The 17,961-nt window shown below is 46.2% G+C and overlaps 1 protein-coding gene across 1 annotated transcript in view; it reads right to left on the bottom strand.

Annotated features, from left to right (window-relative positions):
• Positions 1-17,961, bottom strand: part of LOC126248027 (structural maintenance of chromosomes protein 4-like) — a 245,003-nt gene that overhangs the window by 185,544 nt on the left and 41,498 nt on the right. The window contains exon 4 of the mRNA XM_049948624.1: positions 17,744-17,848. Coding sequence (XP_049804581.1) covers positions 17,744-17,848 — 105 coding nt within the window. The remainder of the gene's footprint in view (positions 1-17,743; positions 17,849-17,961) is intronic.

Raw genomic sequence — 17,961 nt, 5'->3', positions numbered from 1 at the left:
GGCAATAAGTGGTGTAAGTTCACAAACCTTTCATTTCTTGTTAACGACGTCAGCTTACTCCCAAGAAAAAGCAACTTTCACTCAGTTAATGCTCGGCAGAAATCAAACCTGCATTTGGATCGGACCTCCTTAACTCTTGTGCAGAAAGGTGTGCAGTATACTGCTCCATCCATTTTCAATAAGCTAGCACAAGAATTCAAAAATCTTAGCAGTAATCCATGCGCTTTTAAATCTATACTGAAGAGTTTCCTCATGGACACTACTCCTGTCAAGGAGTTCCTTGAAAAATTAAGCCTATTCTTTAAATGCACACATTTTAAGGTTAGTCTTTACCATGACTGTTATTGACATTGAATGAAACAACAAGTTTACTGCTACTATTCACAATTTGTTTATCTCCATGACATGTTTCAAAGGTTGAAACCTCCATCATCAGGTTGTGGTACATTTTTAAGTATGACATTTGTGTGTGCGCGCGCGCATTACGCTACAATTTTTTTGGAGAAACAAAACACTATTTCAGAACATGGTTTTGGGTTTATTTTGAGAAAAAAATGAAACGTGTATGTAACAGTAAACAGAAAATAAGTAAATAAAAGTACCTCCAGTTGTCACAGGTTCCTTTCACTGTCGTACCACTGGAGGTACTTTAGTTTACTTATTTTATGTTTACTGTTAGATACACGTTTCATTTTTTCTCAAAATAAACCCAAAACCATGTTCTGGAATAGTGTTTTGTTTCTCCACTAGACAGTGCGACAAGTTCCTCCAAAAACATTTTACCACCACACACACACACACACACACACACACACACACACACACACACACAAATGTCATACTAAAAAATGTAAATCCACCTGATGGAGATTTAAACTTTTGAAACACGTCATGGAGATAAACAGTGACTGGTAACAGTAAACTTGTTTCATTTAAGCTGATTCTTGTTGTATGTTGATTGTGTTTACTTACGTATGGCTTGACTTTCTCAGGTTCATAAACATTTAATTTTTATCTTTTATGTTGTAATTTCATGTACTTACACGTTCCATGACCTTTGAGATTTGTTCCTCAATCTTGTCCTACGGAACTTGATGTGTAAATAACAAAAAATCTGAGGAGCCAGCATCATTGGCAGGAAACATCCTTAAAAGTATTTCACAGAGCACACTAGTGACGCTAATCAGCTGATAATTGTTGATAGATGTTGGAAATTTACCCAGCTTAAGGACTGGGTCTATAACACTATCTCACCACTGCACAGACACACATTCAAACCAAATAAAGTAAGACCTCAATCAGATGGGAACTGCTGAGTGACATTCAGAAGTTATAATTATTTTTGTGAACAACCACTAATTATACAAGGGCGAGTCAAATGAAAACCTTAAATATTTTTTTAAATAATATTTATTGTGCAGAAATGGTACAAAGCTATATCACTTTTCAGCATAATCTCCCCCACGCTCAATGCAAGTCCTCCAGCACTTACAAAGTGCATAAACTCCTTTAGAAAAAAATTCTTTTTGTAGTCCGCGCAACCACTCATGCACTGCATGGCGTACCTCTTCATCAGAACAGAACTTCTTTCCTCCCATTGCGTCTGAGTGGTCCAAGCATATGGAAATCACTTGGCGATGAGGAATGGCACCATTCCTTGCTCGCTCTCTTCGTTTCTGGTTGGTGGAAGTGAACCCAGGTTTCTTCCCCAGTAACGATTCTTGCAAGGAAGCCATCACCTTCTCGTTCAAAGTGCCGAAGAAGTTCTTCACTAACATCAACAAGTCGTTCTCTTATTTCAGGAGTCAGCTACCGTGACACCCATCTCACAGACACTTTGTGAAACTGGAGCACAGCATGCACAATGTGGTGTGCTGACCCATGACTAATCTGTAAACATGCTGCAATGTCATTCAGTGTCACTCTGTGGTTTTCCTTCACTACAGCTTCAACTGCTGCAATTTTCTGTGGAGTCACAACTCGTTGTGCCTGACCTGGACGAGGAGCATCTTCCACTGAAGTCACACCATTTGCGAACTTCCTACTCCATTCGTAGACTTGCTGCTGTGACAAACATGCATCACTTAACTGAACCTTCATTCGTCAATGAATTTCAACAGGTTTCACACCTTCACTACGCAAAAACCGAATAACAGAACAGTGTTCTTCCCTGGTGCAAGTCGCAAGTGGGGCGGCCATCTTTATACTGATACTGTGATGGTATGTGTGCATCTGCACTATGCTGCCACCTACAGGCCTTTCTACATGTCGTTTGTAGCACACTTACCAACTTACAGGATAATGGCGCGAAATTTCAATTTGTCATTACAAATTTAAGGTTGTCATTTGACTCACCCTCGTAACAATGACCTTGGCACCTGCTCTCTCTCTGGCCTTTAAAATATTAGAATTCAGAAGTTGTATCACCTGATTGTGAATGGAATCAGGGCCTAGGGCCATATCGTGAGGCGAGGCAAGAACCGCAGTCAATTACTAGTCAGTTATAGGTTCATAATACAATTCGGCCACTAAGCGGTAAAGGAGCGGGTACGTCTGCAATTGGTTGATTACATATTTGGAAAGCAAGCACATAACAGGATGAAGCAGACAACATTGCAAAGTGGGTCACAAGGTGTTCAGCAAGAGGCAACACATCAGTACAAAGACCACGCTGCAGAAAGACACCAGGTAACAGTTGTGGAAGACTACAAAGCTTGGCCTGCATTTGGGATGGAGAGGTATATCCATAGGGAGGAGATGTCGTACTCTCAGCATTTCTTCATACTGTATTTAATTAGACAGCAAGCCTTAGTGTGGAGTCACTGTAAAGTAAGAACACTGGTTTGTGATGGATGTCACTTGAAATACTGCAGGACTTTTCAGTGGGGAACAGCGGAGGCACACACACACCCACGCACGCACGCACGCACGCACGCACACACGCACACACACACACACACACACACACACACACACACACACACACACACACACAGAGAGAGAGAGAGAGAGAGAGAGAGAGAGAGAGAGAGAGAGATATCATGGTCAGTACAAAGCTGGTCAATCCCAAGGCCCCTAACAGGCACAGTGGTACTACTACACGGGGTGGTGCACACTGAGTACCCAAAGTAGGTGAAAAGAAGTTCGTGGGGGGTGGGAGGGAGACTGTTGGATTCAATTGGTCAACTCAACGTAAGTGGCCTTTCTGGAGATACATAAACATTACAAATGTTGATCACTGTATTTGTCTGTACCCACATCCCTATTGCTTTGAATGTGGTATGAAGGGGAATCCACTCACTGACACTGACAACATCCGTGCAAACCAATGTACAGATAGCTTAAGATGCCACCACAGATCACAGGCCACTACGGTTCCAACACAAGGCATGGCAGCCACTGTGCATTGGGGAATGGTCATCAGTGAAGCATGTTGCTTGAACAAACATGAAAACTGCAGAAGAGGAGGAAATAAGGTGTTGGAGTTCCAGCAGGTGATGGTAATATCCAGCACAGTTCCACTGACATATCACATATGGGTGTCCAGGTTAGGGTCAGGAAAACAGATCATGCCCCAGGATCACTGCCTGTCACTGATGCGTGATGGAACCACATGAACACTGGGTCGGATTCCGACTGCATGATGGAGGGGTCCTGCCACATCTGGGGTCACCGGAGTAATGTTATCCTCATCATCCTCATCCTCATCATCATTCTCATCCTCATCCTCATCATCATTCTCATCATCATCCTCAACCACCAACTCCAATGACAGACATTCGTAAAAGGGCCTATCTAAGGTGGGCGTGGGGTAGGATGAAGAGCCAGCAGCCCTAGGATCCACAAACCGTGGCTCCCTCAACCTCTGTCTGGTATCTACCAAACTGTTAGTTTCCATGAAGATGGGTCCCAAGAGGGAGCTCTGTTACCGTTAAGACAGCAGAGGGAGCTGCTTCTCTCACCAGGTGTGAGAAATGGTTCCTGATGATGGTGCCGCAGGAACCACAAGAGAGGAGGGTGTGGGAGAACTGGTTTGGAAAAAATTAAGTGCAAGGGGGATGATGTCTGTAACTTTTGCATAATTGATAATCATATTAACATTATGTAGGCTTTCATAATTTTTTGTGGCTCCATATATGACAAGTGGTCAATTGATTTATATAGTTCTAGTATTTCAGGGAGGTACAGATTTGTATCTTTTCTTTCTTAAAGACTGGGGAAACCAGTGAAGAAGGTTGGTTGGTTGGTTTGGGGAAGGAGACCAGACAGCGAGGTCATCGGTCTCATCGGATTAGGGAAGGACGGGGAAGGAAGTCGGCCGTGCCCTTTTTTTGAAAGGAACCATCCCGGCATTTGCCTGGAGCGAGTTAGGGAAATCATGGAAAACCTAAATCAGGATGGCCGGACGCGGGATTGAACCGTCGTCCTCCTGAATGCGAGTCCAGTGTGTAACCACTGCGCCACCTCGCTCGGTCCAGTGAAGAAGGACAAAGATGTCCTGTATAGTTGAAACACAAAGCCAGTTGTTCGCAAGGACTACCTTCATGGTGTGACCACCCACAATTTCTACACTTAGCGTCTGCCGTGAACTGGCGATGACAACCGAAGTGTGTGCATCTGAAACACCTCATCGGCAGAGCGACGTAAGGTTTCACATCACACCTGTCCACTATGACATAACTTTTTCAGGGAGGACATTTCCTTCGAACACTATGGAAGTACTTTTCTGTTTGATTATCCTCTAGCAAACAATATGTACACCTTGTCATTCAAGACTGAACGATGACTCTTAGGACCATATTTGAAGTTCTCTTAGGGGCAATGGTTACTGGTATGTCACTATAGTCATTCAAATGTCTAAAGAGCTGTAGACTGCACAGCAGATGAGGCTTTTATTGCACATTTTTCCCAATGACTCAACTTCTCCACATTTATCTTTAACATTTCCCCAAAAAATGATGGCTTCTTTGCAGTAAAAGTAACTGTTCAATTAAGTATCAGATATTGGATAAAATGTTTCATCCCCAATCATCTTGCTTGTTCCACTTGCCATTTGGTAGCCTGCGTAGGGAATACAGTATGATTATAACTGTCTGCATTACAATTTCTAGACCTGCATTAATGAGTCAGTTGGATCAGAACAGCCATTGTTTACATTTAATTTGATATGCTTCATGTGCAATATGTGTGCCCTGATGCCACCCACATCTATCAAAGGCTCTTTCCGTGGGTGTCACGCAGCCATAGCAAGTCATCTGGCATGACAGTCATTGCCAGGAGACCTGATGCCCCACGAGACAGGCACCTACACTTTGACATTTGTAGGAAGCTAGCAGCCCAGCTATCAGCAGTGTGATAACGTGCTGTCAGGGGGTCTGCCGAAAGGGTCTGTAGTGACCACACCACAATGGATTTGTTGCCACATTCAAATGCAGGCGAGTCTACACAGTTATTGTGTGCAGATTTTTAACACTGGAACACAGGTCATATTTAAGGCATTTTTCCCCAGTCTGCCTATACTACAGAAAATAATTCTGAGATAGGGTAATCAAACCCATGAGAGGACCAAAAATTACAGCATCTCTTGACTAAAGTAAACTGACGACGGCGAATTTCTCAAGGAAGGGAAGAAGAACCTAGGAGATAATTGCATCAAAATGAAAGGCTGCCATCATGAGAAAGTAGGAGGAAGGATAGTCCGGCACAAGATTGCAGTGTAAGAAAAATGAAGTACATGCTGGTTGGTTGGTTTAAAAGAGGGGGGGAGGGACCAAACAGAGATCATCAATCCCTTGTTCCCAGTAGAAGAATTAGCCAGGGGAAAGAAGAAGAAAAAGGAGATGTACGGCACAATAACAGGAGAAAGGAAGAACCCGAATGGCAGAAGGACAACAGACACTACAATAGGCAAAACAGGACAAGAAAACCAGAGACATGCAAGAAACAGGGAGAAGAGATTAATTAAGAAAGCAGATTACCATGGATGGCTGATCATGAGAATAAAAAAGGAGAAGCCACCCACTCTACAACACATAACAACCTCCACCCTAACAGCGCTATTGTGGAGGACACAGAGGGACAAAGACATGTGCTAAAACTCAAATGACAAAACCCACCCACACGATTAATACGTAAAATTAAATCTGCTGTTGAGGCACTGTCGCCCAACACCGAAGGTAGGGTGCTGGGAAAGTTCCACCAAAAGCAGCTAGAAGTGGGCAGTCCAGCAAGAGGAGGACCACTGTCATTTGGGAGCCACGGCTAAACTGAGGTGGGGCCTCGCGACGGAGGAGGTAACCATATATGAGCCACATATGGCCAATGTGGAGCCGACAAAGGACAACTGATTCCCTGCAAGAAGCCAGCAGGGGAGACTTTCACACATTCACAGTCTCCTTAATGACACACAGTTTGTTGTGCATACTGTTATACCACTCTGTCTTCCAAAGCTGACAAACCTTGCGGCATAAGACAGAACACAGGTCAGTTTCAGAGATGACCATCTCGAGGAGCGGTTTCCACACAACCTGTTTGCATAGCTTGTCAGCAATCTTGTTGCCTGGGATTCCAACGTGTGCTGGGGTCCACACAAACACCACTGAGCGAGTGGAACGTTTCAGGGCAGAGATGGACTCATGGACATCCGCTACCAAAGGATGGCGAGGGTAGCACTGGTCGATAGCTTTTAAGCTGCTCAGGGAGTCAGAACAGAGAAGAAACGACTCACTAGAACAGGAACAGGAACTGGTACTGTAACGCACGAGGTATGGCCACAAGCTCTGAAGTGAATACACTGCAGCTAATGGGCAAGGAATGCTGTTCAATATTGTCTACGGGGACATAGCCGAAGCCAACATTACCATCAGCCATCGAGCCGTCAATGTAAACAATTTCAGAGCCCCGGAACATGTCTAGAATCTAGATGAAGTGACAGCAGAGAACAGCAGGGTTAACGGAGTCCTTAGGGCCACGCAAAAGGTCCAGATGAAGCTTTGACTGAGGTGTACACCACGGATGTGTACGTAAATGGACTTCAAGTAGAGATGGTAAAGGGAAGGACTCCAGTTCGATGAAAAGGGATCACACGTGAACCGGAATTGTGAGCCCTGACCTGGGCCGCCGATGCGGGAGATGAACTGCCACGAGTGGGAAAAAAGACAGCAATTCCGATGCTCAGGAGAACTACGCATGTGTGTGATAACTGGCGAGCAGCTGTGCATGTAAGATCCACAGTGGAGGGACTCCGACCCCCAACAGCACACTTGTCACCAGACTCTTCCTGTCATCACTATGCGAACGTCACAGTGGTGCGCTGGGTCGAGCGAACACAATGCTGAGGGTACTGTTGAACAGTCAACCAGACTCCCATAGTCGAATCGGGATTGAATGAGGGCTCTGTAAAGTTGCGGCACCATAGAGCAAACTGCACCCTAGTTGGGGTTGCTCAGGTGGCAGAGGGCTTTGAGGTGCTGCCAGCACTTCCGCTTAAACCGACAAAGATGAGGAAGCCAAGTCAATTGAGTGTCAAAAACCAGTCCTAAGAATCGGTATATCTCCACTACAGTGAGTGGATCGTCATTAAGGTAAAGTTCTGGTTCCGGATGAACAGTACGACACCGACGAAAGTGCACAACACATGACTTTGTGGCTGAAAACTGGAAGCCGTGGGCTAGAGCCTGTGGCTACACCTTTTGGATGGCTCCCTGGAGGCGCTACTCGGCAACAACAGTACTGGTGTAGCAGTATGCAACACAGAAATCATCTGCATACAGAGATGGTGAGACAGAGAGTCCAACAGCTGCTGCTAGAACGTTAATCGACACTACAAATAGAGAGAGACTCAATACATAGCCCTGCGGGACTCTTTTTTCTCCTGGATATGGCTGGAGCTATGGGAGTCACCAACTCTCACACTGAAAGTGCGGAGCGACGCGAAGTTTTGGATAAAAATCAGGAGTGGTCCCCGGAGACCCCTGACATAAAATGTGGCTAGGATATGTCGTCGCCAGGTCCAGTCGTATGCTTTACGCGAGTCAAAAAAAGACGGCAACCAGGTGTTGGAGTCTGGAAAAGGCCGTTCGGATGTCAGACTCAAGAGACAAGATTATCAGTGGTAGAGCGACCCTGGCGGAAGCCGCTCTGACATGGAGCCAGTAGGCCACATGACTCCAGGACCCACCCCAACCACAGAGACACCACACATTCCACTAGCTTACAAAAAAATAGTAAGGCTGATGGGCTGACAGCTATCCACATCAAGCCAGTTTTTACTGGGTTTGAGCAGCGGAATGATGGTGCTCTCGCGCCACTGCGATGGAAAGACACCATCGCACCACATCCGGGCAAAGACTATGAGGAGATGTCGCTTGTAGTCAGATGAGATATGTTTAATCATCTAGCTGTAGATCTGATCAATCCCAGGAGCTGTTGGGACAATGTGCAAGGGCACTGAGGAGCTCCCTCTCTGTAATTGGGGCATTACAGGATTCACTGTGGCGTGTATTGAATGAGAGACGCTCCCTTCCAGCCGCCATTTGAGAGTCCAAAATGCTGGGGGGTAATTCTCCGATGCAGAGGCTCCAGTGACGTGCTGAGCAAAGTGCTCTGCAATTGCGTTTGCGTCGGTAGATAACACCATTTATGGAACACCGGGAAGACCTGTTGGGGTCTGGTACCTGAAAAGACTTTTGATCTTTGCCCAGACTTGGGAAGGTGACGTATGGCACCCTATGGTCGAGACCTATCTCTCCCAATACTCCTGCTTCTGTCGTTTGGTAAGTTGGGCGAACGTGGCCACAGATCCGTTTAAAGGCTATGAGGTGCTCCCGGAAAGGCCACTTGGTGCTGTAGACCTTACCAATGTTCCTTAATTGCTTCAAGCACTTCCGACAACCACCAAGAGACTGCCTTACGCCTCGGGCACCCTGAAGAGTGAGGGATCGCGTTTTCCGCGGCAGAAGCAATTGTTGTAGTCACTTGTTCAACCATCATTGTTGTAGTCACCTGTTCAACCATCAGATCGATGATACCGTGTGGGGGAGATTCAATGGTGACAGCAGAGGTGAATGTTTCCCTGAAGATGGGGAAGTGGTCACTACCACACAGGTCATCATGTGCTCTCCAGTGGATAGATGGCAGAAGTCCTGCGCTGCAAATTGATAAATCAATGGCCGAGTAACTACCATGAGCCACACTGAAATGCATGGCGGCCCCAGTATTTAAGAGGCAGAGCTCGATCTGAGAAAGATTCAACATCTCTGCCTTGGCCAGTAAGCATGGTGCTACCTCACAAGGGATTATGGGCGTTAATATCTCCCGACGTAGGAAAGGTTTAGGGAGTTGATCAATCAGTGCAGCTAATACATTCAGGGGTACTGCACCATCAGGAGGAAGATATACATTGCAGACAGTTATTTCCTGCATCACCCTTATTCTGACAGCCACAGCTTTTAGAAGAGTCTGAAGGGGCACAGTGTCACTATACACAGAGTTTACAACAAACACAAATTCCACCTTATACTCTATCATAGTCGCTACGGTTCCTGTAATATCCCTTATAGCTGCGGAGGGCAGGGGTCTGCATTGGCAGGAACCAGGTTTCCTGGAGGGCAATGCAGATAGCAGGTGTCAAGCTTAACAGTTGCCATAGTGCAGCCAGGTGGTGGAAGAAACCGCCCCAATTCCACTGTAGGATTATGTGATCATGAGACAGGAAAGGCGTGGAACATTCAATGAGGCAGTTTACGCCTCAGGGTCACCTGCTGCCACCAACTTGTTGCCTGAGCATTCTATATCCATTGTGTTTGAGGGTCTGGCGAGATCAAGGTTCTCCTCGGACGCCAAAATCTCCATCCCATCCTCAGATGCAGTACTTGTAGGTAGCAGTGGTGCAGGTGCTACTGCAAATTCCTTGGTCCTACAGGTTTTCTTTTTGGATTTCTCTCGCTGGTCCTTGGGTTTCCCTGGCTGGGAGGACTTCACTGGCTCAGTCTCAGGGACTGAGGATGAGCGTGAAGCCCTATGACCAGCTTTTGGGCTCTTCAGCTACTGGCGCGTGTCATTTTTCCCGCTAGCAGAAACCTGGGAAGGGAGTGCTCCAAGGGATCCCTTCCTAGGGAGAGAAGCTGAAGACGACTTACACTTCTTTGGCTTAGAAGTGGGGACGGATGTCCCTGGTGGTTGGGGTGGGTGGGGATGGGGGGGGGGGGTTGTTAATCCCAAAGTAGGTTGTGCAGGAGCAACAGGGAAGGAAATGCCCCTACCATGAAGGGGCATGTGTAGGCTTCCGGCTCTGAGAGGCGATCTGTGTTGGCGGAGCTGATGGTGCCAGAACTGTTGTGGCGTCAGCGTAAGACGATGTCATACACACAGGATGCAGGCGTTCAAATGTTCTCATAGCTTCAGAGTAGGTCAGTCTGTCCAGTGTCTGGTACTCCATGATTTTCCTTTCTTTCTGGAGAATCCTGCAGTCTGGCGAGCAAGGCGAATGGTGCTCTCCGCAGTTGACACAGATGGGAGCCGGGGCACATGGAGTATTCGGATGTAATGTGCATCCACCATCTAGACATGTGACGCTGAAAGTACAACGGGAAGACATATGGCCGCCAGCACTTATGGCATTGCATCGGGGGAGGGATATAGGGCTTTACATCACACCGGTAGACTATCACCTTGACCTTAACGGGCAATGTATCACCCTCGAAGACCAAGATGAAGGTACTGGTGGCAACCTGATTATCCTTCAGACCCCAGTGGACACGCTGGATGAAATTTACACCTCACCGCTCTAACTTGGCATGCAGCTCATCGTCGGACTGTAAAAGAAGGCCTCTGTGAAATATGATACCCTGGACCATATTTAAGCTCTTACAGGGCGTGATGGTTACAGAAACATTTGCTTGTCACAAGTGAGTAACTCCCATGACTGGGCAGAGGATGCTGTTTTGATCAAGACTTACCCAAATCTCATTTTGGTCAAGCCCTCCACCTCGAACTTTTTCTCTAAATGCTCAACAAAAAACTGAGGCTTCATTGTCATGAAAGACTCCTCATCAGCTCTCTAACATACGAGGGACTGGGGCGAATAAGATCTGCGACCATCCTTAGCCTGACATTCTTCCCATGGTGTGGCCAGGGAGGGTAACGATTTGGGGTCTTACTTCTGTGCACTGTACTGAGACTTGGAATGCTTAGAGATTGCTGGCATTCCATCACCAGCACGTGATGATGTGGTACGCTTCATCTCGTGTCATCTACTCTGATGCCACCCACTCCGACCCGGGACCTCCCCACGGGCGCGGCGCCACCCAGCCTCAACAAGGGCTACCTGGCAGGATGGCCATTGCCGGTAGTCCCGGTGACCCAAGGAGATGGGCATCTACCTCTTGGCATACACGGAGAGTTAACGGGACAGGCATCAGCAGAGTGATCCCTGTGTAGTCAGGGGGCTACAACCAACAGGGTACATGGCGGCCACAGCACAACGGTTCGGTTACCGTGCTAGATATCCGGTGAAAAGAATTCCATGGTCATTGTCGGCACAAAACGACGCTGTATAGTGAGTAGAGGAAAACGCACCCAAGAAGGTGTCCTCACTTAAGAGATGGAGGATGAGCGGGACTGCAATGCCATGACAAGAAAGTGGGCTAAAGATCTCAATGCACGATGTACACGATGCACCATGTAAGGCACCCTTGCCCAATTCGCTCACTCTTGAGGAAAATTTTGAAAAATGGAGGTAAAACCCTACAGTGGATCATCATATAAAGGACGAAAGGTATGAGACTCCTTTTATACGCCTCTTACGACAGGCAGGAATACCTCAGGCCTAGTCTAACCCCCGGGCCCGCAGTGTGAGAAGTTCATGCTGCAAGAGCTTGGGGCCCTGTGGTCACCAGGCACATACTCATGAAGTCTTGGGCCCCTGAAGGGTGTGTCTTGTGTGTGCCCAATGATGCCTTAATGCCTCTGCTATTTACTTCTAAATCTTTTACATTCCATCAATTTTCCTTGCTCAAGTTTCGCTGTCCTGTGCAGCAGGAGAAGTAGAGCAAACAAAGGGCTAAGATGCGTATTTGAAGTTTTTTGTCCTGGAAACTTTTCTTTTATGGTATGCCTCCTTTGAAGGTTAAGATCATTCTGTATCCAGAAGTAGAGTTACAACTTTAGTGTCATGTGATCAGCAGGGAAAATTAACTACTGCTTGAGCTGTAGAAGATTGCCTCCACTATGACCTGATTTTGAAATGTTTAAATGCAGAAAATTGTAATGTACAAATAAATGTTTAAATGCAGAAAATTGTAATGTAAAAATAAATGTACACTCGACAAAGTCCCAAGAAAGCTGTATTAACTCCCCACCCTGGGAAGATAAATCGAAAGGTCAACCAAGTAACATGCCCATATCATGACACCCCTCCATTGTCCCATTTCCAGGTCTCTTATCTGATTAAGTGAGAGCTGAACACAGCTAGAGCCAGTCACAGTTGAAGACTTCACTAAAAGGTGAGAAACTGTTTTTGTGCTAGATGTTCTGTACAGATCCCGTCTCCCACAGCAGCATTACAGCCAAACAGTTAACACAATGGGCACTGATTCACACGTATTAAATGGGAGCACCGTGGCCAAACACAACTTTTTGTTTTTCTTGTCAAAATTTACATTTAAATCTGGTTGGTTGGGAACCAAATTACTAGGCATCAGTCTTTTTCCTTGAACAGACAGGTCTACATTACTGTAGATCAGAGGGAGCCTACCGCACAAAACCCAGGAAAAGAGAACCCCAAAGTCTACCAGAGGTTAACGGAGGTGACAAAAAAAATACAGGGAGACAGAGGAAGAAAGACAGGCACGGTGCCCTATCTAGGGAGCAGCCGGAAGCCCCTGAAAGCAGTGTCCAATGAGCAGACAGACATTCTCCAGACCCCGCCACTTACCAGAAGTACCCCACTCAGAAACTGCCTGCCTAGAAAAGGTTAGCAACATGCATAAGGCAAGAGACGAACGACAAAAAAGTCTAACAGACCACGGAAGAGGGTCAGAGGAAGAATAAAAGAGATAGGGTGAGGACCACCAAGCCCAGACAGCCACAGCCCAGTCTGGGTTGAGGAGGCAACAATGTTCTGCCAACCCCTCAATGGGCCAATAAGGTTAAGTGGCCCTACCTTACGAGTGGTGACAGTAGGGCTGGTCCTCGCAATGAAGAAGTGGCCGTTGCGGAGCCGGCAAAGGATGGTGGAGGGCGAGATGTGCATGGAGGAGCTCCACAGATTTGTAGTCTCCTTTATCACCCGTACTTAGTTTGGTGAAGTCTGAGTGAGCCATTTCATATTCCAGATTCCTAAGAATCAACAGTGTAATACTGACCAGATGCCTATTTCCAGAATACCGTTCCCAAGAGGTGGTTTACTGGTTGCCAGTTTGGGATCCTGATGCGGCCCAGGGACCAGATGAAGGTCACTGACCATCCACGTTGTTCAAGAGCATACAGGGAATCCTGGATAGCAGTGACCAAGGGATGGGGAGGGTAGCACTGGTCAAGAGCTTACAAACTACTCATGGAGTCAATGCAGATAGTGCAGGAAAGGGTACGCTTAAGAGCATGAGAGATGGCTATCAACTTCACAGTGAAAACATTACGGCCATTCGGCAAGGAGTGCAGTTCAGTGTGTTCTGTGTAGGTAGAAGCAAAGCCTACTTGACCAGCAACCACCATGCCATCAGTATAGAATACTTCTGAAATCTGGCTTCTGAAATCTGGGATGTGCCAAGGATGGAGTGGAACTGGCTTTGGAGGGCCTTGGGATGAGCAGTCTTTTGGACCTTGTGGTAAGATAAAGCTGTGGCTAAGGGATGTACCATAGAGGTGTATGTGGGTGGGCCCAGAGGAAGGAACAAAAGTTAAGTAAGATTGGGTTTAACATTTCATCAACATCAAGATCATTAGAGATGACGCACAAGCTCTGATCGTGTCAAGGATGGGAATGGGAATTGCCATGCCCTTGCAAAGGAACCAGCCCAGCACTTGCATGGAGCAATTTAGGGCAGTAACGGAAAACCTAATCTGGATGGTCAGATGCAGGTTTGAACCATCATCCTCCGGAATGCAAGTAACTTATGCTGACCACTGCGCCACCTCGATTGGTCTGTGGGCCCAGAGAAGAGGTGGAAGAAGAAACAACCGGATGGACCACATGTGGACTGTGATCATAATCCCTGATCTGGGCCGCCATTGTTGGAGATGGATTTTAGTGTTGGGAATGAGGAGACGGTAGTTCAGATGCCTTGGGAAACTGCGAGCCTGGGTAGCGTAACTGACAAGTTGTTGGCACCCGATCTGGAATGAGGGACCCCAGCTGCCAAAAGTAAGCATGTCACAAGGTTATTTGGAAAGGCTCTTGCAACAAGTCAAACCCAGCAGTGGTGTATCAAATGTAGTATCCTCAATGCTGAGGGTGATGCTGAACCGTGCCAGACTCCTATAATCACGACAGGATTGTATCAGTGCTTTGTGAAGATGCAGAAGAGTAATGCAATCTGCGCCCCAGCTGGTGTATTCTGGCAGCGAAGTGTATTAAGATGCAGCCAGCACTTTTGCTTAGGCTGGTGAAGATGGGGAATCCACTACAACTGAGCATCGAAAACCAGTCCTGAAAAGTGATACGTCTCCACCACAATGAGTAGTTGGTCACTGAGGTACGCTTCTGGTTGTGGGTGAACAGTATGATGCTGAGAGAAGTGCATGACAAGTCTTGGCAGCTGAAAATGGGAAGCCATCAGTGATGGCCCATGCCTGTGCCTGTGCCTTTTGTATCGCACCTTGCAGTCTACGTTCAGCCACACCCACACTAGAGCAGCAACAGCAGAGGCAAAAAGTCATCAGCATACAAGGAGGTTGATACTGGGACCCTACAGCTGCCGCTAAGACCATTGACGGCTACTAGGAGAGAGGGACACTCAGTACTGAGCCCCTGTGGGACCCCATTCTCTTACATTGGGGGGAGGGGGTGGGGGGAAGAGTTACTGTAGGAAGCACTAACTTGAACCTGAAAAGTATGGTGTAACAACAAGTTGTGGATAAAAATTGGGAGCAGGCCCCAGGGACCCCACTCGTATAAGGTAGAGAGAATGTGGTGTTGCCATGTGGTGTCAAGCCTTTTGCAGTTCGAAGAATATGGCTATAAGGTGTTGATGTCAGATAAAACCTTTTCGGATGGCAGATTCCAGTTAAACCAGACTCAGTAGTGGAAGAGCCTTGGTGTAAACCACCCTGGAATGGAGCCAGAAGACCCCAAGACCCAAGGAGCCAACACAGCCACCATCTCACCATGCATTCAAGGAACTTACAGGAAACGTTGGCAAGACTAACTGGGCTATAGCTGTCCACCCCAAAGGGTGCTTACCCAGTTTCAGTACTGAGACGATGATGCTTTCTCACAACTGCAATGGAAACTCGCCCTCACTCCAGATGTGGTTAAAGATGCCAAGGTTATGACGCTAACAATACACCACTACGTGCTTGATCATTTGGTTGTGGATGTGATCTGGCTCTGCGGTTGTATGAAGGCAGCGGGCTAGGATGCTGACCAATTCCCAAATCGCTGAATGGAACATTGTACAGCTCCAGGTGGCGTGTGAAGAAAACTGCTTTCACTCCACCTGCTGTTTTATGACATAAAAGGCAGGTTGATAATTGTCAGACACTGAGCCTCTAACATAATACAGGAAAAAATCTTCACTGACTGAGTCTGGGTTAATGTAGACAGCACCATGCGAGTTAATACCAGCATCACCTGCAGTTGTCTGGTATCTGTAGACACATCTGATCTTCATCCAAACCTGTGAAGAAGAGGTATGTGGTCCAACAGTTGAAATGTACCACTCTCAGCATTCTCACTTGTGTCTTTTTAGTAGGTGGTCAACCCAGGCACGAAGTCACTTAAAGGCAATGAGGTCCTCCTCCAATGGGTGCTGCTTGTGGCACTGGAGAGCCCATCTACGACTTCAAATGATCTCTACGATTTCTGATGACCACCAAGGTACTGTCTTCCATAGGCATGGGCCCAAGGAAGAGGGGATCGCTAAATTAGCTGCTGAAATAACGAATGTAGCTGTATTCTGGACTGCCTTATCGATATATCCATGCAGTGGGGAGCTAAGGGCAACAGTAGAGGCAAGTGCACCCTAGTCAGCACTGCTGAGAGCCTATTCGGGCAGGTGTGCATGGGAGAGATACTGAGGGAGGGAGGGTCATGTAGATCGCGAAGTGGCCACTATCACACATGTCATCGTGGACTCTACAGTGGTTGGATGGGAGTAGACAAGTGCTGCAAATGAAAATGCCAATGCTTGAGGAAGTTCCATGAGCCACAATGAAGTATGTGGTGGCACCAGTATGCCAGAGGCAAAGGTCAAGTTGTGCCAAATTACGTAGGATTAGGAAAGGTGGGGGAAGCTGAGAACCCAACACAAAAAATATCTTCCAAGACACTTCACCACTGCAAGGGAGGTAAACACTTCAGATGGTAATATCCTGAAATATTGGGGAGGGGTTGTCATAGGGTTTCACATCGCATTGGTATATGACTACCTTTACCTTTTCAGGCAATGAATCTCCCTCAAAGGCCCAGATGAAGGCACTGGTAGAGACCCTACTGTCCTTTGGCTCCCTATGTACATGACAGTGTGCACCTTGTCACTACAAGACAGGTGTTTTCATCGGCCCACTCATAACATAGTTGACAGCTAATTTACACACGGACATACAAAACTCACCCATCACAATTAGTCCATTAAGACAAAGTCGTTCATATAAAACCTGTTTAATCTTCATTGTCCTTATGAGAGTAAATTCTAGGTGGACGAAGGGCTAAAATCAGTTGCAGATTTAGTCTCACAAACAATAGTTTTGAATTTTCCTTGATGTTTTAAGGGAGATATCAAAAGTCTTTGAAACACATGAAATCAATTTTTTGCCATTTCTGTTACTGAGTCTCCCACAAAAGAAAGTAAGTAGTGATAATTTGTGGTGACCTTGTCTGTGTACACTATGACTCCTATTAGTCTCAACTGTTATGGATCACCACTCCTTACCAGTATTTCTTTTTTTTTTTAAAAAAAAAAAAAAAAAGGTGGTACACGTGTGTGTGTGTGTGTGTGTGTGTGTGTGTGTGTGTGTGTGTGTGTGTGTGGGCGCGCGCACGCGCGCTTGGGGGGGGGGGGGGGGGGGCAAATAACCTTATCTACAAAAATGTTTTAGTTTGACAGCAGTCTACCAATATATTGGTATGTGCTATCTGCTTCACCCACAACTTATGTGACTGTTCCACTTCACACCTACTCTTCTGCAGTGTTACTCTTAGGTATTTAAATACGACATTATTGACTCCAGACGTCAATTTTACGGCCAAAGACAAACAAAGAAGCAGCTAAATACGGGAGAGCTCCCAATTAAAAAGGCTTACTTAAAAAAGCAGTAGTGCAATCAGTTCCTCAATCACAAATTAACATTGCACGAGTACTGCACAGCAATATTTTGCCTCCAGTATTCTAGTTTCAATCATTTCAGTTTCTTTTGTGTTTCCTAATACAAATTAACTGAGCAAGCAATAATCACTTTAACATCACAGTGTCTTTAAGATCATTACATAACCACTGTTTTGCCACCATTATCTTTGACGACGACACCAACACCACCACCACCTTAACATGACTCGGTGGTGACAATGGAAGATTTTAAAAAATACCTTAAATCTTGAGGTTCCAATTATGTCTTCTAAAAATTCCAGGAGACCAGTTTCATTTTCAGTCATGCCCTTAGGTTTCATTAATGATATCTGTTCTACTTCACCCTGTCAAAAGCAAGAAAAACTGAAATTTAAAATTCAACTTAATTTTACAGACTTAACACTGAGTATAATTCGCAAGTGTCATTAACTGTGTTGTACAAATGGAGCTTCCTAAA

The sequence above is a fragment of the Schistocerca nitens genome, chromosome 3, assembly GCF_023898315.1.
Source record: "Schistocerca nitens isolate TAMUIC-IGC-003100 chromosome 3, iqSchNite1.1, whole genome shotgun sequence".
Taxonomy (NCBI): Eukaryota; Metazoa; Arthropoda; class Insecta; order Orthoptera; family Acrididae; genus Schistocerca; species Schistocerca nitens.
The sequence above is the reverse complement of the archived record's forward strand: the minus strand, read 5'-3'. Positions and strand labels throughout refer to the sequence as shown.